The 24,653-nt window shown below is 45.0% G+C and overlaps 1 protein-coding gene across 1 annotated transcript; it reads left to right on the top strand.

Moving 5' to 3' along the window:
• The first annotated feature begins 246 nt into the window (after positions 1-246).
• Positions 247-22,676, top strand: LOC133343199 (complement C1q tumor necrosis factor-related protein 7-like). The gene is made up of 3 exons (XM_061552635.1): positions 247-665; positions 19,166-19,638; positions 20,145-22,676. The coding sequence occupies exons 2-3, from the start codon at positions 19,389-19,391 to the stop codon at positions 20,762-20,764; spliced, it is 870 nt and encodes a 289-aa protein (XP_061408619.1). The 5' UTR covers positions 247-665; positions 19,166-19,388; the 3' UTR covers positions 20,765-22,676.
• Positions 22,677-24,653: the final 1,977 nt, after the last annotated feature.

Below are 24,653 nucleotides of genomic sequence, written 5' to 3'. Positions count from 1 at the left end.
AATTTAAGTGGCCAAGAAGGAATGACACGTGCGCTGGTTGAACAGGTGTGATTGGGGCAAAGCCGAATGTTTGGAATTCACCACTGAAGTTCCACCCCACGAGCTCACCTCGTCACACCGAAGAGGGGTACGGGACGCCCCTGCCGTGCCCGCTCCACGTTTTCCCACACGTGCTCAGTAAATCCTGCACATGTTTGATTTTACAGCCTTTATTTCATTCTTTTTTTTTGCTTCGCTTATGTCTCAGCTATGTAGCGTTTTTAGGCTCCATGCCCAAGAATGGTTGGCAGCCCTGCGTGGCCAAGAGAGCAACGGTCTGCCAAGTGTAGCAACATCTTCAACATCGTCATCAGCAGCAGCAGCAAGTGGCCGAAGCAGTAGCATGAAGCAAAGGCAGCAGCAGCAGCATGTCGCGTTATAGTCATCGCACACAGTGATCGCAGTTCAGTGTGGTACAACAGCATTTTGACACATCTCTCACACACGCACGCACATGCATAGACACACACACGCGCGCACGCACTTGCATACACACACGCAATGATGAGCTAAGGCAGTAGTCCATTCGCCTACACAGCTGAGCCACAGCTGCAAGCCCCCTACGCAATGCGTCAGACCACCTGAACCAAGACGGACGCCAGGAGCCGGGCGCGCGAGCCCTCCAGGTGAGTGTGACGTTGACCGTGACAGCTGTCACGGTTAGCGGGGTGCGGTGCAGACCGCTGCGACTGTGATGCCTCGGGGCAAGGGACACGGGGTGTCTGTGTGTGCGTGTCTGTATCACAGTGGCCTTTTACTGGCATTGTTGAGGTTACGGTCGGAATGAAAGCATGAAAAGAGTGGCGTAATGTAAAACAAGCGGCTGCTCTAGTGAGTTGCACTGCAGTGTTTATGAAAGTTAAGCCTGAGTAATGTAGTTGTTTAAACTAGTCTATAATTATATATCAGAATCTACACAACGTTCCACGTACACAATACATAGTATTACATAGTATTGTGTATATTTAATCCATTATCTATATGCTGTACCCTTTAAAATGCATAAACGTTTGCCGTATATGTATACAGCATTGTTACGTAATATAACAATATCAGCGACTGAAGTGGAAGTCCATTGGCAACTCGCTATCTATTGGTGATAAAAATAATAATCCACATTTCCAAAGCAGGATCCGATCTCTCCATCGGATGAAAAGGGATACGTGATACTATAAGTTATATAGAATGTTGAAAATGCCTCGTTTAAATAAGGAGTTGTATCTATCCATGATCACTGGCCGTTAGTGATATATTATTGCATTGTCAACTTTACCCATCACTTTGGGTTTATCCTGTATTATATTGCATATTTTTAGCAGTCATTGGCCACCATATAAGGACACTGCTCTGTAGGTGTCGGCAGTCGTGCTGTATGGGCCTCCGGTGTGTTTTCAGGTTGTATCGCTACAACTTGAAAACTGAAAACACGCGAGACAGCGATAATGATACGAATTCATCAGAGTAATGTGGAATTTCCATCTCTGGCTCACGACTGCCAATGCGAATGATTGACACCCTATTGATTGTTTGGGCATCGGGAGACTTGGATTTTCCTGTGTTAAGTATGTACTATACATTAATACATTTACCACGTGTGTATTACTTCATTACGTTTTGCAGTGTAGTAAACTGTATCAGCATTTATTGTTGAACGTTTTTAAACCACAGCCATTTGAAATAGCTGCCAGTGTATTTTGACTCGTGCTTAATTGGACCTCCTTAATTGCTATATTAAAGCAATTATAAACGTGAGTGTGCCTTGCTCAAATGCGCGTAGGCTTCAGTCATCTGGTGACCATTCTACATTCCTATGGCCAGGACCAGTCCTTGGGACAAACGCTGTTGGCTTCCCACTGCGTAGTGTGGCCTCGCCAGGTGGTGCTCATTTTTTAATCCTTTATATTAAGTTCACTTGCTTGCTTGCTTGCGCGCTTACGACCGTGCAAATCTTTCGGTCGTTTTTTAACCCACTTCCCGTGATCCAATCGAGCTGACATTTTGCACACAGACTCGTTGTGCGTGACAATTTATTTTCGTGAAATTTTTTTTTCATAACTTTACACTTTTTAGGAAAAAAAATATTATATTTAATTACCAATTGCTTAATGGTGGCAGGCAATCATCTGACCCATAGGTGGCAGCCATCTCAAGCCAGAGGACGAGAGGACTCTAGCCGCCACGCATATAAAGGATTTATAGTGAAAAACTTTGTTTTTACGGGTTAATTTTTTACGAACCCAGGGAGGGACATTGGCAGGGATTTGAACTTGCAGCCTCGTCGCTGTGATCCCTGCCAACTGACTAACTGAGCAAGAGCGCAGCCCTCGCACTGCGCAGCGCACAGACACAGAGTATAGACAGATAGAGCATTCGGCCAGGCAGCGCTGTGGTGAGCGATAACACAAAATGAGCATTCGCTTCGTTGCGGAGAGTATAAGTAGCAAAGTAGATGAGCAGAAAATACGTCTCCCTCAAATATGTCTCTCTGTGTAAATGTTAAAGTATTTTTTGTTACACAACCATCAGCCCCACGGCCTTCCGGGAGTGAATCATTTTACATCGATGGTTCTAAACACGCTAACTCTGGACCGCGTTCCACATACAGGTACATTGGTGGGACACTGAATGTAGAAAATAGTCCAAAACGTGTCCCTAATTTGCTTGTGTAGAATCAATGCCGCTGGAATTGTGCCCTCACCCCCCTCCCGGAAGTCCCAAAACTACCAATGGAGATGATCACTGCACCTTGTTCATTTGAGCAAGACGCGCTGACTTTTATAATTATTTTTGTTGAGACATTGTCAAAATCAGTCCAGAGATTGCTTTTTGAGAATCGATGCTTCTGAAATTATGCACTCCCAGAAGGCTATGGGGCTGATGATTGTGTGAACAAAATCTTAGTTTTTTGCTTGGAGAGCCTTATTGTCAGGTTATCTATGTTGTGGTTAGAGAGGTTGACTTGCTGTGAGAAGGTAGCGAGTTCACAATGATGGACATGCCCGGGTAAAGCTGGATTGTTGGGAGTTGGAGCCATTTCGAGTTCACCTTGGGGTGTGACAAGGATGTCCTCTGGCCCCTACAACTATTTAACATCTTTGAACCACCGAGTTTGAGTCGCCATGGCTGTACAGGAGGAATTAATTTCTGGTACATATACAATGGGAGTCGGATCGATGCCTGGGTGTAGTCAAGGAATGGATACCTATTGATCAACCTTGTTATGTATGCTGATGACCTGGTAACTGCTGCTCACTCGGAGGAGTTGGAGATGCTTTTACTGAACCTAGAGCATGCCACAAAGAGTTACCATTAGCCACACCAAAACTAAGCACCTGCCTGTGTATGTTACATCATCAACCACTCCATCCCCTCAACTCCCCATGAGTGATGGGGCAGTTGTGGAGAGAGTAAAGAAGTTTTCATACCTGGCTTGTATGATTATCACCAGCTTCACTTTGCCAGTGGATATCTCACTCCAAATGAGTGAAGCGGCATTATCTTTTCATCAGCTGCATCATGCTTTGTGAAAGCTACATGGTCTGTCGCTCCATACAAAGCTCCAGGTCTTCTTTTCCAGTTATGTGCTCCCTTCTCAATGCTTCAGAAATGTGGAGCCCTTTAAATGAATATTTGTGCCAGTTTAACACAGTAGGCTTTCGCGATCAATATTGTTCATAAAGGTTTTTGGGTTAGATCGATCTAACCCCAAAACCTTTATTATGAATAACATTTGTGCCAGTTTGAAAAATTCAGGGTTGCCTGCTTACGATCCATCCTGTGTTTAACCAGATTGGCTGAGGAGTTCATAGATCCTTGAAATATCTGGAAACTGTCCCATCAGTGAGCTTCCTCTGGCAGGCGAGGCAACTTTGGCTGGGTCATTTAGCCCGCATGCCCAAGCAACTTCTGTTTGGCAGGATAGATGGGGCAAATCGGGCATGGCACGAGTTCGAGAAGAGATGCACCGATGCAGAAAGAAGAATGTGTAGCTGAGTGGACTTGCTGATGACCATATCTTTGGAGGAGGCTCGTGAAGGACGCTGCTACTGGGAAGTTGGAGGCAGTCGCCCTCCACAACAACGGAGGACAGAGGAGCGACGCTCACAACAACGAGTGGAGCGCCGGACAGCTAAAACGCGGCAAGCTGGCATCGTGGGGAGCACAGGTGGTACATCTGCCAGTCATACCTAGGTCTGTCCCGTGACTTCCTGCCAGCAGAGCGCCTTTCACACTCCACGTGATGACTTGAAAGTACACCTAGCCTGGCACAGGCGCCTTGGTGACGCCACCGCCACTCGGTGGCCTACAGCGGTTGTTGTTGTAATGCAACATGCTGTGTGCAGTGGTAAAATGTGTACAGCCCAGCTGTGCTTTTGACTTGGCAGTGCATGTGTGACAGCCCTTATATGGCCATACAGTTTCCCGTAAGGGTGATAAGTTTGAGATATATCCCAAAACGTGTAGCCAACGTACGTGTCCAATGTTAACACATTGAATATTAACCACTACATTTTTGTGAGAGAAAAAAACGCCGCCGCTTTTCACATTATTCGAGCATGATTCAATGCAACCGATGTAAGGCAAAGTGCAACATCCATTACCGCAAAGCATCACTCGCAGAGTAAGTTTTAAGTTTCAGGAAGAACTGAAGACAACTTCCATTTGCAACGCTGTGGCCTCGTGGCTCCATTTTAGAGTGGGGCTCTTTCTCCTGCAAGGAGCCCACCGCAGCTGCTAACGAAATGCTCTCTATTGTTCCAAGCTAGAACAAAGCTCATTAATATTAATTGCAAGCGTGCGCAGTCAATGATAGTTGTGCTTGCAGCTGCGCCTTCTGGCGCTGAGAAATGCCAAACGAGGGGAGAGTTTAAAACTTTAAAGCACCTCCCACTTGTACAGGCGTTGACCATTCCAAATATACAGAAGAAAGCAGCAAACTGCGGCGTTCCGGTTAAATGTGGTTTATGGCCACATGGTCACGAATGAGACTGGAGTCCATTTAGAAAGAGGGCTTTGGAGATGAATGGGCGAGAGAGATTTCAGCAGCCAGGAGCCTCGTCTGTGAAACATCATTCCATTCTTCCCCAGGACATGAACTCTCAATCGGTTGAGTCCTTTAGGTCCAATCTTAAAACACATTTGTTTTAACTTGCATACCACCCATCTGTTAGAGTTTACGTTTTTAAGGATGTATGTAAAGCTATGAGAGGCTTTGTGTGAATGGTGCTGTATAATATCAAGTTTTATTTACAGATTATAATCTGTAATTATCACGAGGCATCTTCAGACTTCTGGATGCCCTTGTTGGCTACTGAGTTCACGGACGAGTTTTTTTTATTCTGGTCAGTGGTTGACTTAGCCCATCATTCCTGGTGGGTCGATAGATTAAATACTACTTTGTAGGAACGAATTTGTGGACAATATTGGAGGCATCAATTTGAGCGCCGCACAATCCACGTTTGAGCGGGGGGGAGATGGCTGTCATCACCGCTGTCACCATCGCTGCAAAAACCATGCGCAACTTACAGCTGTCAAGCGACGGTCATTGTAACACAAAACATCGCACAAGTTTAGCTGGTAGGTGACGAGGACCCATTTCAAATTGCGACCACAAAAAGGAAAATTCTGCACTGTATCTCTTTCAAAACGGATTGCCTTGAGTGTTGGGTGGTTGGTGGATATTGGGGGAGGCAGACTCTTAATGAATAAGCGCAGATGTTTGCAGTGTTTTTTTATTACTTGAGCATGTGCGTTGTGTTTATGGTTTACTTCAACATCCTCGGTACAGTACTGCAGTTGCACCAGCCATCACACTTTAAAGTGCTGCAGTCCAAACTTAACCTCTCAAAAATGTGCGCGAGTATGCTCACTACAGCCTCGCTGGCCCTGGCAGTTTGGCAATGTTCTCTGTTACAGCTCCTCGTCCCCAATCCTCCCCGATACATGGAGGCATCAATAATTCTGAACCCCACGATTCCTTGGAAAGGTGTCAAACTGTGACTCCAGCCTAACGGAGTCTGCCGTGTGTCGTATCCGTGTGTAATTCTCCTTATACGTGCAGCACTGTCTCTAAAGTATCGCTCCCAGCAAGTATGATCTCATCCAGGTTACGGACGGCCAAATGTAAAAACGACTGCTTTCACCTGAAAGCATGAACCCACGCCCGGCATGAATAATATTATATGCCAGCAGACAGCATTGTCTCCTGAAACGCACACATCCACAACTTTCAGGACGTTGAGATCTCATCACATATGAGGACCCGGAGAGTGGTTTATATCTCAACATTGAGCAGATGACCAATCAATAGATCACGATAACTTGGTTTTGATAAACCTCGCATGAAAAAATAGACAAAAAATGCAGGAAATAGCAAAAGGAGGCTTGCAGTGGCCAGCTGAGCTCAAGTATCGAGGCATTATCAGTGTCCCCCGGTGCTCTGCTTGCTTGGCCTGCTGCTGTTGCTGCTATGTTTTATGAGCATACTGTATTTAGGCTTTACATGACTTGTACATTATTTAAAGACGACATAGATATGTTTTTGTTTAATGTATTTGCGTGACCTTCACGGGTTTAGGGATTTTCCAATGTACTGTAAAAGGGTGCCACTTACAAGCGAGCAACATGTCTTTGTTAGTCTGAGGCCTCTTGGGATTGAGAAATGCCGATGTCAGCAGAAAGGCCTCAACTCTTTACAGGGCCATCATATTTTGTCTGCGTGCTTCCTGCAGTTTGTATTTTTTGTGCAGATCTTAAGCACCGATAGGACAGCTCTTTTCAGTCTCTGAGTGTTGCTCAGTTTGAATTAAGAACATTGGCCTCGGCTTGTCCTGTAATGCCCTCTCCGCTAAGTTCAGTGCCGGGGATGGAAAGACATGTTCTGAGATGGATCCTGGGTGTTTGCGCATTTTGTGTGAGTGTCTCACATGGCTGTCGCATTTTCAACTGGACCAGAACCCAACTTCAAGTGCACATTCAATGCAACAGACCTAGCAATACGACACGTTTCCATCGTGGGAATTTAGAATTTCAACCACTGGCTCAGGGCTGCCAACAGAGCTGAGAGACGCCTCAATTATTGTTTGAGCCTGGAGAGACGTGGGCTTTGACCAGATAGGGCTATATTGCAGGAGCCAGCATGCGAAAATTGAGATGCGACTTTGGAAATTAGTGTTGAGACCTAAAAAACAGACGGGCCACCACGCAGTGCCTGCAAGCTACTGGGTGCAAACTAACTTCCACATTACTGTGAGCACTAACAGCTGCAATCTGAACTCTCTAATAGCGGCTAATGTGTTCAACATTTGATACTTTTCCATAAACGAGTAACTCAGTAAGTTGTTCACCCCTTTTACTTGCGTACGCCAAGTTTCCTACTGTAAGCGATCAAACAATGTGCTCTCTTAAAAGCACTCAACTTTACAAGTAACAGGTACATTTTGCCCGTGGGGTTGAAAGACGGCTACATGTTTTTCTCCAAAATGTGCCGCCTCTTTCGAGGCCACCATTCACAAGTGCTCCTCTGCTACCGTGCCCCCGTCGCGTGGAGCAGCCAGCCACAGCGCACACTCGGGTCACAACTCACATTCATGCATCGGCAATGCCCACGAGGCACGCGCTGGTGAACCTCGCTGGTGGACTGCGTTTACACTGGAATGGTGAACCTAGCTGGTGGACCTGGATGGTGGACTGTGTTTACACTGGAATGGTAAACCTCGCTGGTGAATCTCACTGAACTGCGTTTACACTGGAATGGTGAATCTCACTGGTGGACCTGGATGGTGCATTGTGTTTATACTGGAATGGTGAATCTCACTGGTGGACCTAACTGGTGGACTGCGTTTACACTGGAATGGTGAATCTCACTGGTGAACCTGGATGGTGCATTGTGTTTATACTGGAATGGTGAATCTCACTGGTGAACTGTGTTTACACTGGAATGACGCCAACTGCTTAATGAAATATTTTCAATAAAGACGTCGTTATCCATCGAAGGCACGCACAGGTTCTGAAATACGTTTATTATGTCATTTATATAAACAAGGTGAACGAGTCCAGGATCCTTTTCCAGCCACGTTCCATATTTGTTAAAAATAATCATTTGCTCGCTTTGTCAAATCAGAAGGTTTTCAAAAAGCAGTACGATGTTTCTGTGAAATTAAATCACGCATCTATTTAGGTCAATGGTTTATGTAGGTAAAAGTGCAGTGGCTGAGTTGCTTTCTCATGCCAATGCTGGTGGAATGACCTTCACTCGAGCAATCCGTAGAGTGGCACTCAAGAGGGAATTTGACCTTACTCTTCCAAGCCATCTTGATGTCTCGGAGATCAGGTAGGCTTACGCAACACTTTACTCCCCCCCCTCCCCTACATAGAACCTGCCGATTCAACTAACTGTGCCGTACCCGTCTCAACTGCTGAGTGGGCAGAGGCAATGGGAGGGAGGATGGAGATTTAAGAAACTCGCACCGTTGTTTCAACTGTCACACAAGGAGATTGACCCGACAACCTCTGGATTGCAAGCCCACTGTGCTAACCATTGCACCACGGGTTCCAGCCCTTGCTTTCTTCTATGCGGTCCATTAAAGCCTTGGCTAGTGCATGGTTGGAAGTTGCTTTTTGGCCGCGTGTGTGGGTGCCTATGATGCAGGCGGGGCTGGTTGGTATCGTGGAGATATATCATGGGAATCGCGCAACTGCTGGAAAATTAAGCGCTGAATATATTCATTATGATCCTGCCCCATGACTGTTTTGAGCAAGAATACACTTCTGCTAAAATGCTACATGAATGCCCAGTCCTCTTTTTGTTATACAACGAAATGAAATGTAAAGTTGTGACGTCCTCTTTGATCAGAACTGATGAAGGAGCGCAGTTGGTACTCTGAAAACAAAAAGTGACCGATTACTGCAATTTATTTGCTACAAAATACACAAGGGTCTGCTAAGAAAGTGCATCAGCCATAGGGAAGCAAACTGGAGGTATCCCTTGGCCAGCCAAGAGATATAATACGAGCATATTGCAACTATGTTATCTTAAAGGCTGGGTTGATTGGAGCCTTCACCTAAACACATTCCTGCAGAGGGAGCTGGTAGGAACGTTGGGTTTCTCGGTCAATGGCCAGGGTCAACGACGGCGTGGTGTATTCCGCAAATATGCCCGACTGTGAGTAGGTTAAATGCTGAGTTTTATAAGGGCACCACGGGGTGACTAGCCCCTCCCCACCCAGCCCCACCCCTCCCAACCCCCACCCAGCCCCACCCTCTCCACCCAGCCCCTCCCCACCCAGCCCCTCCCCACCCTCCCCTCCCCACCCAGCCCCACCCAGCCCCTCCCTGCACGATGGACACAATTATCCCCTGTGGGCTGGTGTGACCAGGAGGTTCCTACCAGTATAAGGCTTCACCCAATCTTACAAATGCTGAGGGATAGGGGCGCACTTTAGTAGTTGAGTCTCCCTACTAGATAATGCTTCTTCGTGGTTAGTGGCTCCTGGTTAGATTACGAATATGATCTGTGACTTCAGCACTGAGCCTGCTGTTATTGCCTTACTGAGTATTTCAGGATTCAGTTGTCAGAACAATCAGAATTGGTCACATTGTTGAAGGGAGGAGAAAAGCATAGACTCAAGAATACCACATTTGTACATTTTGTGGGTGCCTCTGAGTCACTGTGTGTCTGCTGCCAGAGGAGAGATGCAATGGCAGCAGAGTACAGTGTGGTAATGGACATTTCGCCATTACTCAACAGGGTCCCTGGACTAAATAAATAATCCATCAAGCAGAAACTAAGCAGAGTTATCACAGCTTTGGCGCACTGCCTAAATATTAAAGACTGTCACCCATGGAACAACTTGTAAGGCAGTCTTGATTTGATCTGGAGCGCTGATTGAAAGGGCTCCTTGAAGAAAAACAGAACCCAAGCACTCCGGGACCGGTCCATCGTCACGAAACAGTGGCTGCTCGGGATCATTGTTTAAAAAAAAAATTAGACTTTGGGTTTCTTCTCGTGATTTTTTTCGTGGTGGGGAGGGAGGGGGGTTTTAGTTAAAATCCCGGGAGATTTAAATAAAGGCAGACTTAAGCAAGACGAGGACGTGTTGCGTTGTCGTGCTGCACTCCAAGCTCGCACAGCCAAACGTGCACGTGGCTCTCGCACGCTCGCCGCGTGCTCACGGTTAAGGCCCCGTGGTCAGCTTTGGGTCTGTGTTGTTGGACGTTGAACAACAACAGCCTGTGCAACATAATGTTGTGTTTACGATGTTCGCACGCATTGAAAGTAAACATTTTGACATCCTTTTGTTTTGTTATTCATTTAGTGTTTGGATTTTTATAGGGCGTTATATGGCAATGTTTCTCTATCAAGCTCGTGTCCTGTGATTAAGAAATTGCCCCACAAAACTTCGTCTCATATACAGGGTCTCCTCGACTTACGAACATTCGACTTACGAACTTTCAGAGATACGCACAAACCTGTCCGTATGTCCAGTTGCCTGTTCGGACCGAGAGTCGTAAGTTCAGCCGCCGTGCAATCGACGGCGGTGGTTGTTCGGTGTCATTACCCAGCATTCACAGCTGTTATGCCGAGGCAGCCACTATTGTCTGTTCTATTTCGGAATGTATATAGCGCCCTTTCCCGGGGCGCTTTAAAATACAAGCTGATAGCGTTCAGTGAGGGAGGTGATGGAATGGATGGAGCGACAGGGGCTGGGAATGGAGCCTCACTACAACATTCTTTGTGTGCTGTTCACGAATATTATCATCCCCCATCATCTCTCAGAAGCGTAAGGGTGATGAAAGTATTGAGGGTGGTAGTAATAAGAACCAGTGGCATCTACAGGAGATGATACAACTCGTAAAGCCATTTCCCGTGTATAGTGTACATGCCGTACACCATGTTGGGAATTGACAGGAGTAAATTTGGACTTACGAACAAATCGACCTACGAACAGACCTCTGGATTCTAACTCGTCCCTAAGTAGAGGAGTCCCTTTAAATACATGTATCACTAAAAGAGCGTGGTGTCATCTTCCGGGACCATTCCCTGACGAAAACACATGTAAACGTTTGGAAAATGTCAACATCCTAGTAATAGTTACCCTCATGTCTGTAAACTCGGCGGGAGTATTTAAAAGAATGCCTATTCCATTCATGCCAAATGTTTACACGTTCAAAGTTATATTTAGACTCACGTAAACTCTCCTTGCAATTTTAGAAAGGCAAGCATTGGTACAGTAATGCATTTGGGCTTATTGAAAGATAATTCATTGAAGGAATCTGATTACAGCCATGGGAATGTGGGATTTCCACAAATGACTCAAGGCCACCAACGGAAATGAAGCATTGTCCCATCGTGCTCACTTCACCCTGAGCAACATCGTGGGTCAGTTTAACACGGAGTAGTAGCAGTAGGCTTTCGCGACCAATAGTATCCATAACCAAGGTGTTTTGGGTTAGATCGCGTAAATATAAATGCGTCGTTAAACCCGCCACTACCCGACACAGCCAATTATTAAGGCTTTGTCACGTAAACAAAACGCTGCGTGCTAGTTAGTTACTACCCCTTCACCCCTCAACAAAAATTATGGACCCCAAGTTGTAGGTTTGCACGCAAGGGGCCTGCGCCCCCTCTCTCTCTCTCTGCCCGAACACACAACACGCGACCACCACGGAGCACAACCACAGCCAGGCCCAGTGCCGTGCTTAAACGCAGCCTCTGAGGACGACGCCGTCACGAGTGGTCGTAGCAAATCTCCCACTGGCTCTTCGGAATCATACGATTTCAATTAATTGACTCTCGGGGCAACCGAATGCTTGGACAGCACATTGGCACGGTCAGCCTATTGTATGCTTGTTTTACATGGAGATTCATTCTCGAACATAGCAGCCAATTTTACTTTTTTTTTAATTCACGATTTTTTTGTGAAAGTCATATCCAAATCAGCAGCAAAGATAATGCAACGTGTCCTTGCACCAGGATACACGTAATCATTTCTACCACATACAGCACTTCTTAGCTAAAAAAGCAAATCAATGATAGTGTCGTACTTGTACAGGAAATCCTCATTGAGCTGATTTGGATGTGTTGGCTCATGCATGTGGGAGGAAACTGTAGCATCTGGACAAAATACTCAAATACCCATCCAAATATGCCATGAGCACATTTGTTCTATTTCCATGAACTGACAATCTCTAGATGCAGGGGTTAGGAGTCTCAATGCTCACGATAATCTCTGCATCATCAACCAAACCCACATCCAAAGCACGTGATTGCAGGTACTGCACTCATTATCACACTGGGCTACGTCACCTTTAAAACTGTTTAGTTCTGTGTGACTGCATTTTATAGCTAATTTAGAAACGAAATGTATGTTCATTTGGGCAGAACTGGTCAAACACTGACCGGCCCCCCCAAAGGTCACCTGACTTTACCTTATTAGGTGAACCATAGGGTTGTGAAAAGATTCTTGAAAGTTAACATGCACTCATGGGGCTGCGCCACACACGGACCTAACATTGAAGGAGATCAGTGTATTGGCATGCGTGTGGAAAGTCTACGCAATTATTGTATGTAACATTGATCACTCAACATTAAGTATCCTTCTCTGACTGGCAATAGAGTTGAGTGCTCCTCTTACAATAATGTGTTTGAAATACATATGACATTTGGGATTAGCTTCGTCCTTCATTCGTTCACGGTTGATAACGTGAGTAAGAGAAGTCACACGTGGTTGTAATAGAGTCCCATTACTTCATCTTCTCGCACCTTGACGACTGCAACTCTCCTTTATGGACTCCTAAAATCCCTCATCCTCCAAATAATCCTCAACTCCAGTGCCAGACTTCTCCTCTGCACCTGCAAACGGTACCACATCACCCCAATCCTCATTTTCCACCACAATCAAATCCCAAGTCAACTAAATGGTTGGACTTGCTACCATCAAGGTTCTCCGTGGAATCACACCTGCGCATGCCGACTCGTCTTCAAGAGTCTCCAATCTGCTCCGTCCTATCTCGCCGCGTGTGAACCTCAGGCGCGACACGGCCTGCGCAGTTTCGCGGTCTCCGGCCCAAAGACGCTGGAACACGCTAACAGCTCATGTCCGAGATCCATCCCTGAGTCTGAGCCAATTCTGCAATAGACTGAAAAACGGTTGTTGGTGTTGTTTTTCAGAGAGCCCGTTTCAACGTGTGATCAATGCGAATACATGATGGACTGAACTTATAAGAGTGTGCAATAACAAATGTTCTTACTTACTCACCTCCCTCTTCCCTGTATTGTTCTACTGACCATCAGTACTCTCGGCTCCAAAACCTTCTTGCCTGGAATTCCCTTCCTAACCACACGCAGGTCCAGGCTCGATGCCTTTCCCTCTTGATCTCGGCCTTTCACTGTTTGTCTCTTATCTGTGAAATGTCTTTATTTGCACCTTACCGTAAAATATATACCACATTTACCTCCATTGTTGTACTTCCTCGTGCACCACATATGGCTATTTGTTGAATGTCTTGAGATGCACTTGTATGTAGATGCTATATATATCAATTTTATATCGTAGAGGAATAAGTCAGTATTTGATAATTGGTTCTTTACCCTTCTATCTGGCAACAAAACTGACACCTTTTTGCAAGGAGTCATGTTTGCATAGACCGCAATACCTGCAGTCATAATACAAACAAAAGACCATAACTCTGATAATGTGCACTGTCCTTGAAGTTGATTGGTCCACACCCGAGACAGCTTTCCTTCGAGTCTAGTCTCATATGGGTTGGACCAGATGACGCCAAAAGGCGCACTTTTGCGCCTTTTGACTGCAGGTATTGCAGGTATTGCGGTCTATGCAAACATGACTCCTTGCAAAAAGGTGTCAGTTTTGTTGCCAGATAGAAGGGTAAAGAACCAATTATCATATTTTTACTGGCAAATGAGGTCCCCAAAGTCAGTATTTATCACGAGGTCGGGGTTGCTACGGGAAATGATAGCTAACCCAATACTTCCAGTATGAGCAGGTGGACATTTTTTTACCAGGCTAAATTGCAAGTGCAGAACTTAAATTCAACATAAAAATAGAGAGCGAGTGACCTAAAGGGGGATGCGCACATTGGCGCAGCTCACCTGCGCAGCTCACCTGTGAGAGGCGATCCACGTGCGTGGTGGGACGGCCACCACAGCCACGCCCCCTGCTTCACGTGCACCTGGTTGTAATTTGGCTATTCGAGAGTGAAAAAAAGTTCCTTTGATGAAACGCAGTTGCCCGCCAGCCTGGTCTAAAAATAAACCACCCTCGCGGTGGCTGGCCACCCCACGCTGTGTCTCCGCATCCCATTGTGTAGCAGAGCAAGAGTCCAGTTTCCTCCAAGTATCCACAGAGAAATGCCAGGCGCTGAATCTGAACCCCGTGAAAGCCGTGCATCCACCACCGGATGAGAGAAATGTAAAAGTTTCCGCGCAAAGTGTGCTTTTGGAGTGTCCCTTGATAGACGACAGCCCACGTGTTTGGCGATTCCCACGAAGGGATGTGTTACGAATGCGATGCTGAAGCACATATTTGTTACGCTTTTCAACTAAAGTTGAAACCGTATACGCTTTAGTATTGTTCGTCCGTCTGTCTGTTGCACTGGGTCACAATAACTCACGTAAAATGATGCAGTTTTTGTTGAGGTTTTAGTGTAAGGTTGTATTGCTGTTAGGAATTTCGTGATAGAAAATCAGCTGTGTTTATTTGGTTGCCCTAAATATCGAAATTCCATTCTATTATTGCGTAGGACAATATGTTCAGGAGTTACATGTCAATGTTGAGGTCTGCCATCCAGGAGAGGGCCTCGGTCGAGAGTTTGAGTCGTGTTGCTATTGTGTGGCTCAGCTCTGAGCACAAACTTATCTTGGAAACCTTTGTAGCAATCCATACACATGCATGGTCTTTTGGCCCCTTGTTTTAGATCTGGGGGTCTATAACAGGACTGCAGTTGCCTCTTGATTTGCAATAAACACCCTATAGCTATTTTAATTAATTAAAATGCCATTCAAGTTCAACAATTATATTGTATGTGTCAAGTGCCTTGAGAGAAGGTGCTCCATAAATATTAATTAGATTAAAATACAATAAATATGATACACATCATATATACGTTAAAATCCCACCTGAATTATGTTAGGGCAAATAAAATGAGTACCACTGTGGGAAATCAAGTGGTTGTCATATGGAGGTACTGGCTGCAACCATAGTAATGTGGATTTCCCACCGCTCACTTACGCTTGAGCAGAGAGACAATGCATAGCACCTATTTTACAAATCCAACATAATTTAATCATATTTAATTTGTGTTATTCGTTGTTGGCATCGTCAAAGTAGAGATTTACCTCCGATTCAGCGTGCACCGCTGGAGGGCAATGCAGGCTGGGATTTTTGAGTCGCTGGATTTAAATATCACTTCTCGTAGGGGAGCAGGCACTCTGTGTTGGCACTCGCCTGGCGAGAATGGGTGTCGATTAAACCTTCACTGGTCACTGCTACAGACCTCGGGGCTGTGATCATTGCCTGTAGCAGCCTGACATTCAGCAAAGCCGCCGTGGCAACTCGGGTTCACGGCTGCACGGTAATTTCAGACGCGCGGGGGGGGGGGGGGAATTACATAAATAAGGAAAATGGTCATTATTTGGCTGTTTGGCTAAGCGCTCGAGGCAGAATGGTTACAGTGAAAATGAATCCAACGAGTATTTTACAAATCGTCAAAAAAATACTTAGAAACAGCTGTTATATAAACAATACACGCATATATTACAATGCCAGGGGGAAAATCTCTCTTTCTATTCATCTCCTCACAACGGCTTGATGTATAACAGACTTTCCTGATATGTAATTCCCAGAGCTTGCAGGGAATGCCTTTAAATTACAAGACTCGATCCACGCAGTGATACAAATGCATCTGCGTACATCGAGTACGACATTGTATGTACTGTCTACCTTAATCGCTCGGCAGGTCGTGTGTGTTTGGGGTAAAGTGTGGGTACTGCTGCCTCTTCCAGCACGCCTGCTCAGCGTGGAGAGTCGGTGAACGTAGCCTCGAGGCAGCCTCTCCAGAGCTCTCTCTCTCTCTCTCGGTCAGGGCCTTCCGCCAGCAGCGGTGTGAGTTGGTAATTGCGGTGCTGCACATTTACCTTACCGCTGTATGTCTGTATGCGTCAATGCAGCGGGTTTCTTCGGCAGTGAACGGTCCTTTGCACAGCAGCGATGAAGTTCCACCACTGTTTAGGATTGCCTTTCGATGTGTGCACTTTCCAGCATTTCTTTGACCAGGGGCACAATTTGACTTGATTGGAATGTCTGATTAGTGTATCCATATATTGCATCCACAGTTAGTGAAGGTTGAATTGCACAGCACTGCATTCTACGTTATGGTTCAGATGTAGAGATAGTGGCTTGCAATCGGAAGGTTATGAGTTCAAGTTCTGTTTGGGGGTTGACCCAGCCTATCATCCCTGCCTGGGAAATACAATACAGACCACGTTGAGGTGATGTCAAAAGTGGATGTCTCATGGATAGTCTCAGCAGGAAATCACTTTAACTTTGATTTATAAAACTGAATGATATTGCATAAATACGTGAAATATATTAAATAATGTATAGACAGTTTTTAAACAAAAGTTATTCGTACATGATTGTATAAAGTATGTATATTCCTAATGACACATTTATCAATAGTTCTTTCCAAATGTATTTGAAAAGACTGTAAATAGAGAGTTAAAAAAATTGGCTTTAGACACAAACGTATATCTCAGTAATATAGTACTGCTTCATAACCTAGCGCACCGCTTACCAATCAATATAGTGTGCTGTTGACTAATACAGCGAGCTGCTTACTAAACAAAAAAATCACCGTGCCGTTAGCTGCATATTTTTCATATGAGTCTTGCTCGACTTGTCAATTCTAAAGTTTTCTATTTGTTGATGAGCCCAATAATTTTTCTAATAAACAAGCGAAATAAAATACCATATCTTGCGTTTATAATAAATAGCATATACTACACTGTAAACATGGCTTACAGTATATATCATAGATAAAATGCTAAGCAGGTTCTGGATTTAATTTTGCAAATGGAACAATGAATACCACCCATGGATTTCCCAGTCGAACTGCTGTTGGAAAAGCAATACAGTCTGATGTACAGTCCTGTATGAATGTCAAGGTCTCTACTAAATAACCATGTGAGAGAGTCATGGTTAGGATCCTGTCCAAATGCAGCTCATCTTTGACAAACGTGCAAACATTTTAAATGTGAATGCCGGGCGGAGTGGTCAGTGATCATGGCGTGCCTTGCCAATGAGCCCGTCATTCAGAGGTTTGATTATAGGCATTAACCATTTATTTCTGTTGTAAATGACCCACGCGTGTTGTCCACTGTGAAGTGAAGGTGACAAGCCCTGTGGCTTCAGGCACGATGATATATTCACTGGGTGCTACTGTCATAGCCCAAAGCCAACATTTATCAATGACAATATTGTACAAAAATATCAATATCATGATTATTCTTTCGATTGAGGCAATAAACTCAACAGCTTTCACCCGATTCCATAAATGACATAGAATGGATTTCCAATACTTTATATGCTCATAATACCAACGAAAAGGACAAAAAAAATGTTCATAAAAGGTTGCATCATGAAGGCACAGCGTATGACCATTGTCCTTGCTGTGATGTCTGGAGTTACTGTAGAGGAACAGGCCCTTGTATTATATCTTTCCTGTTTTGAGTTTGTGTAGGAACAGCCGAGTGAGGGAGAAGCACAAGCAGGCAACCGTATACATGTTGCAGTAACTAATCGCAAACACGGAGAGAGAAACAACCCTTACCACTGCTGGAAAAAAAATGGTCTGCTTCGATCATGCGGCTGTCCGACCACACACTTCACACTTGTCAGTTTGGTGAAGGTCCACCAGCTGCTGGAACTAAATGAACGGACGGATTTTATTAAACACTGCCTTTTGTAAAAATGTAGTAGGCTAACACTTTGGGCAATTCTCCTTCTCTAAAGCAAAGTCAATTCAGCTAAATACGTTTTGGTTTTTTTATTTACCACAATGGCTAAGAATTAATTTTCATCACCTTCAAACAACAAGAACATCCCCTTTACTCATATCACTGTAGTTATTCACGTGTAAATGTATGAGCAAAATCTTTGTCGCAATGAAGTGACCGTTTTATACACAGTGTGCTCAAAAACATTGTAAAAACAAACACCAGATACATTCTTAGCATAGGCCCTGAAGCTCATGTTCTGCCCGCAGATATCTGAAGGATCAGAGCTAAGTTGATTAAAATGTTTTTTTGAAGAAGTATTGAAAATGGTGAATTTTAGAGGCAGCCAGAGGTAATATTTACATTGAAATTTGAAAGCATAGCTTTCATATTTTACATCGTTTTCTTTAACGAGCGGTTTTTGTGGAAACTGGGGCAGAATTGAGTGGTAAACGCGTACAACTGCATAATTCAGCAACACACTTAGATGCAAATTTGGATGATTAATGTTGTTTTGCACATTTAAATATTACTTGAACAATGATCACTAATATTGATTTATGGAGTGTTTTGGGCCAAGTATTACTCTTGTTTCCAGTGGCAATAAATACGATTAGACCACATTGCACGTAGGTAATGTAATTGATGCTTGCCAATATAAGCATTCCTTCTCAATAATGAACAATATTTTGCAGAGAGACATTGCTGCCAAAGAAATGCATTAAATTATACAATGGGTCATGGGTCTGTTTTAAATTAATGCATTAAGGGAGGCTTAATGGTTTTATAATAATTAAACTTTGCAGTGCCAACTTACTTTCCTTGATATTGGTCACAGACAGGTGTGCAAACTATTTCAACAATAATTAGTGCGAAGTCGTCACTTCATTACAGACATTACATCATGTAAAGAATGTGGAATTTCTGCCACCGACTTTGGACCACCAATATTTGAACGTGGAGGCCCTTTGACTTTAGATTGTATTGCTCTACACAGCATCACAGACGTTTGGGTATTTAAACGCATAGCATACAAAAATGGTGAATACATTTGCGTCTTAGTGAAATAAATTGTGATTAATGCCGTAACAACTCTCTCTTCCGACACAGACAACAACAACAACAGCAGCAACCAGCCACAAGCCATCCGCATCTCAAGGACGCGGCAGCGGTGGCGGTGGGGGGTGGTGGTGCTTGGTGGTTGTTGGCGACTTCAATTCCCGGCTCAGTAAACTCCCAGCGCCCTCGCCAAAGTGGGGGGCAAAGAACAGACGCCCCTCAGAGGCCGCCTCGGCGCCCTCACGCGCGAGACGTGGGCGGCATCGCCCGCACCATGCGGGAGGTCGCACCCGCCCTGCTGCTGCTCCTATTGCTCTCCCTCGCGGCTGCGTCCGAGGCGGCCGAGGAACGGCCCCCGGTGGACGAGGGCCTGCCACGCTTCATGTGCAGTATCCCCGGTCCCCCCGGCCCTCCGGGCTTACTGGGGTCCCCTGGAATTCCGGGTCCCGCGGGGTCGGCGGGGATGCCGGGAAGGGATGGCAGAGACGGTGCCGTGGGAAGCAAGGGGGACCGGGGACAGCCAGGTCAGTGGTACAAACACAACGAACACATTCCTCCTGCGGAGGGAGCTGGTAGTAACGTCGGGTTGCTCGGTCAATGGCCAGGGTCAACGGCGGCGTGGTGTATTCCGCAAATATGCCCGACTGTGAGGGCGGGCACAAGCCGACGTGAGTAGGTTAAACATTGAGTTTTATAAGGGCACTACGGGGTGACCAGCCCCTCCCCACCCAGCCCCACCCCTCCCCCCACCCAGCCCCACCCTCCCCACCCAGCCCCTCCCCACCCTCCCCTCCCCACCCAGCCTTGTACTTCTATGCTCCCACAACCATCCTTCCACCTTTCACCTCCCTGCACTGACCAGCGTGATGTATAATCAGAGATCCTCCATGACCCGCAATGTGTGGGGAGGCCCTCAACCAGCAGTGAATTGACAAAAGACTGCACCTGCACGTGCAACTTCGTGCATGCTATGGTAAATGGCCATGGCATCACAGTGACTGACAAATGACACGGGCAACTTTAATTTCAGGCACAAATGGAAAGCCCGGTAAGCCGGGCCTTCAGGGACAGAAAGGACTGCGCGGAGCCTACGGCAAGGCCGGGCCCAGGGGCGTGAAGGGACCTCCGGGTACCGTGGGGCCCTCCGGCCCTCCGGGCCCTCTCGGGATGAAGGGGGTGCGCGGTGAGCGTGGGCCGCCCGGCAGCTGCAAGTGCAGCAACATCCCTCGCTCGGCCTTCACGGCCGCCATCACGGCCAGCTACCCGGAGGTGCGCACGCCCATCAAGTTCGACAAGGTGCTGTTCAACGAGGGCGGCCACTACAGCGGGCTGACTGGGAAATTCATCTGCGCCATCCCCGGCGTCTACTACTTCTCGTACGACGTGACGCTCGCCAACAAGCACCTGGCCATCGGGCTCATGCACAACGGGGTCTACCGCGTGCGCACGTTCGACGCCAACACGGGCAACCACGACGTGGCGTCGGGCGCCACGCTCTTGCTGCTCAAGCCCGAGGACGAAGTGTGGCTCCAGATCTTCTACGCGGACCAAAACGGGCTCTTCGCTGACCCCAACTGGGCCGACAGCCTCTTCTCTGGGTTCCTGCTCTACCCCGACCCCGACTATATGGCTGACTATGATGAGCTTTAACTGCGCAGCGTGAGGAACTCGTTGGTAGGGACTGGTTTTGGGTTCGGGGAAAATGGTGCTAATTTCACTGGTGGACTTATTGTGACCAGGCCTGTATGAGTTGCTGTGCTGGGAAAACTATGCAGCAAGGCTCAGCTCTCTGAGGTGACCACAGCAGCAAAGATTAAAGTCTTTGCCAGAGGTTTCTATGAGCAAGCCTTCATACTAAACTGTAGAGAACCCCATTAATCAGAGCCTGATTATCCAACAAATGGGGTAAGCAGCTGCCTTTGGAGCCATGAGGCTTCACGTTGGAAGTTATAGAGGTTTGCATTGATGGTAGGAAAGAGGCTTGGACCCAAAAACAAAATGAGGCAGAATATTATTTGGACTTAGTGTTCAGTGGATTCTCAATCCAGGTCTGATGAAGCCTCATTTCCACATCTTTGTCTATATACAGAGCCCCCGATTAGTAATTGTTACATGCTATTTTAACCGTGTGTGTTGATACAGATTTCTGCAACTCAGGAATGAAGAGTTTTCAGAATTTGGCTATAGAATAAAGACAACTTGGAGTGTGGTGATGTTAATTGCTTGCCAATGACACTTAATTCCCGTCATATATAGCAGGAGGACCGGTGATGTGGATATTAACAGGACCATTCTCATATAGTGTAAACCTACAGTGAGTGGAGTGGGGGACTGGTGTTGTACACAGGCTGGTCCCACGAGGCATTAAATCCTTTCAAACCGTGTGTGGGGAAATAAAATATGTAAAGCACAGAGTGAATATTAAATAGCTCTGTATCGAATGTTTTTTTGTTCATCGTTCTTAAGGCAATGGAGAGAATAAATGTGGTGAATGCGATAATCATTTTATTCTCTTCTGGTGGGAACATATTGCATTGTAGGTGCCAATCACCAGTTATAATCCATTCCATGTAAACCTGTTTTGATTTTGAGATATGGTATTGCAAAAGTTTTCAGATCAACGTGTATCACCGCTCAAACAAGTTTGCGAGTGTTGGTGATGTTGAGCCCGTTGTACATTCTTCGGACAACGACTGTTGGACTTCTCACGAAGTGGCACTTACTCTCTGAACACCCGAGGGGGTTGGGTTGAGCCGCCCCCACCGCCCCCCCGACTGGAATTTGAACTTGAAACCTGCCGCTGTGCCCTAACCGTAGCATTACCAAGCCGTGTAAACTTCGATTTCAAAACTCTGTAAAGGTAAAGTCACGTAGAATGGAAATAATAAAATAATAAAAATATAACATTATAAAATAATTATGTCACGTAAAATGGAAATAATAAAATAATACAAATTCTACATAATAAAATTATGATGTTTTAATTGTATTACTTTATTATTTCCATTCTACGTGACTTTACCGAAAGAACCAAGAAGATGAATCCCTGCAGTCACGAAAGCTTTAAATCGAAACTCTGTAAAGGTAATTTTCCAATATCTGACATCAGCCATAAATACATTGCGTAATGGGCTTGGCTGGGCACTTGAGCTGGACTCGATGCATGCCATAGATTATAATAAATGCCATGACCTGACCTGCATGGGCAAGATTGGTGACCAGCACGGAATTGACTGTGTTGCTTAAATGGCAAAGCGTAGCTGGCGCGACTTGTGTAACGCTAAGCCATTCCACATACACCATCAACTGAAAGCACAACAAGCCACCTACACAAACATGGCATTTACGTTAAAGTAAGAATTTCATTGAGGGCCAGTTTTTTTTTAATTAAAATGTGTTTTTGAAGAGTACAAAACAGTTTGATGTTAACATCAATTTATTTTGCTGTTGGTTATGGAACAGCTATAAAATAAATAAAAACATGTTCTCCAATTGTATTGATGTATTTTCTCTTAAGTGAAGTGATTCTGAAAATATTACCAGAGGGAATTGAATAATGGGAACCCACCTCTATGCACATGAATGAATGAATTAAGTATCAGGCCAATTTGGCAGTATCTTTTTTTTAATATAGAAAATGGTGAATTACCTAAAAATGTACCATTCTTTCTCAACTAATTTGGCATGAAAGATCCATAAATCCGGTCCTTGCATATACTGTACTGTATATCATACTCAACATAAATAAATAATCAACAAACCGGCAGGGCTGCGTTTTAATTCAAACATCCTATTTAAGTCCTGCCAATGTGCCTTTATGATGAAAGGGTTTTGCATTCGCTTCATCACGGTAACCTCCTCGACTGGTTTCACTGCCTCTGGGCCTCATCAGCGGGGGTGGTCTGTTGATCAAACGATGTTAGATTGCCTGCTGTTATAGACAAGAACTCTGCTGGAACAATGCGGTACCCATATAATGCAGTCCAGAAACATTGCACTGTGTTGCTTGCAAATGGGTAGTCAATAATTTAATAGAGGAATATGAAAATGAAAATTTTAAATGCTCTGTTTTCCAACATAGTGACTCCCAACACTAGTTTCTGTTTTATATTGTATAAGGCTTCCAAATAACCATAACAAGGCATGTTTGCAACATTATCAGTGTCTTACATACACAGTCATAATTTATTTTAGGAGGGTTGAGAGTGATTGAGGCGTCTAACCTGCTAAGGTTGACAGGTATTTAAAGACACATCCACCAAGTGCTGCAAGTTAATTAAGAAAAGCTTTTGTTTCGTGCCAAAAGCATTCCATCCCCAAGTCGTTTTAGATGCTGATCTCTGATCAGCCTGCCTGGATTCAGAGCAAACCAGCGCCAGGTCACGTCGCCTTCGCGTGGATCAACTTTGTTCACAAATTCCAAGGAAAATCCCACGCGCAGCTTCAGGCCTGTGGAACCTCATCACTCACCAGATTGTAAAACCAAATGGTCTTCGCCAGTCAAGATTCGAGGCATGTGTAGATTGGAGTTGACCATACTTGCCTCCAAACCCACAGGTACAGGAGTTTGATTCGTTTTGTAAATTATTATTATTCTAATTGTGCTATTGATGCCATGTCATGCGTAGTGAACAGCCTGTGTTAGAGAGAGACTGATGGAAGGTAATTATTCGCGGAACTACCTTTTAATTCCTTTCAAGTGACATCTTATCCCCACTTTAGGGTTACTCAACTTTCCCATGCACCGTGCCACAAAAAATGGTGTTCACATGGCAGTCAAACTTATTCGATGTCATTCTCACACCTGGAATTTTGTCAAATTAAATAAATAACCAAAATGTAACACGGTTGGGACCTTCAGCTTGCTAATCTTGAGAGCCCAACTTAAACACGGGCGGCTGGCAAGACTCAAATCCAGGATATCAGCGGTAACGGATCAAGCGCTCTAACCCTTGTGTTACCCACCCACCTTCACATGGTGTGAATTTTTTGTCAAGTTTGTGAAAATCTTGAAAAAGTGTATTCACCCACTGCTGGATTTTACGTGAATATATGTACATTTGTGGATTGCCAGATGGTTGACAAAGCGTGGGTACCATCGCTACTCTATAAGTAACCAAAAAAGAATTGAAAAAAAGGTCAGATTACAGGTGAAATAGTGAGGCCCCTCTGTCAACGTGCAATGGTTTGAGCAATAATAGCATATTTAAACCTTTCATGGTGCTATATAGGCCTCTAACAAAGGGTTTTAAGTACTTTAATTCCTCAGTCCAGTGTGCATGATGGTCCACACTAGGTTTCGTGGAGAGATAGTCATGCGTAGCCGGATGAAATTCATATCAAAACTTTCCATCTTGAAAAGTTAAATATAAAATATCAAAAGAAGGCTTACCTGCAAGTATAGTTCGAAATAAGTTGAACATACATGCACAGTAAACTATAATTAAGAGCAGTACACTTTAATGGAATGCCATTATTGTGTCTCTATAGTAAGGTTGATCTGTGATTTTAATACAAAAACACTAAGTTATTTTACCAG

The sequence above is a fragment of the Lethenteron reissneri genome, chromosome 17 (assembly GCF_015708825.2).
Source record: "Lethenteron reissneri isolate LAM-NWPU_2019-01 chromosome 17, ASM1570882v1, whole genome shotgun sequence".
In the NCBI taxonomy this organism is placed as follows: domain Eukaryota; kingdom Metazoa; phylum Chordata; class Hyperoartia; order Petromyzontiformes; family Petromyzontidae; genus Lethenteron; species Lethenteron reissneri.
The sequence above is the reverse complement of the archived record's forward strand: the minus strand, read 5'-3'. Positions and strand labels throughout refer to the sequence as shown.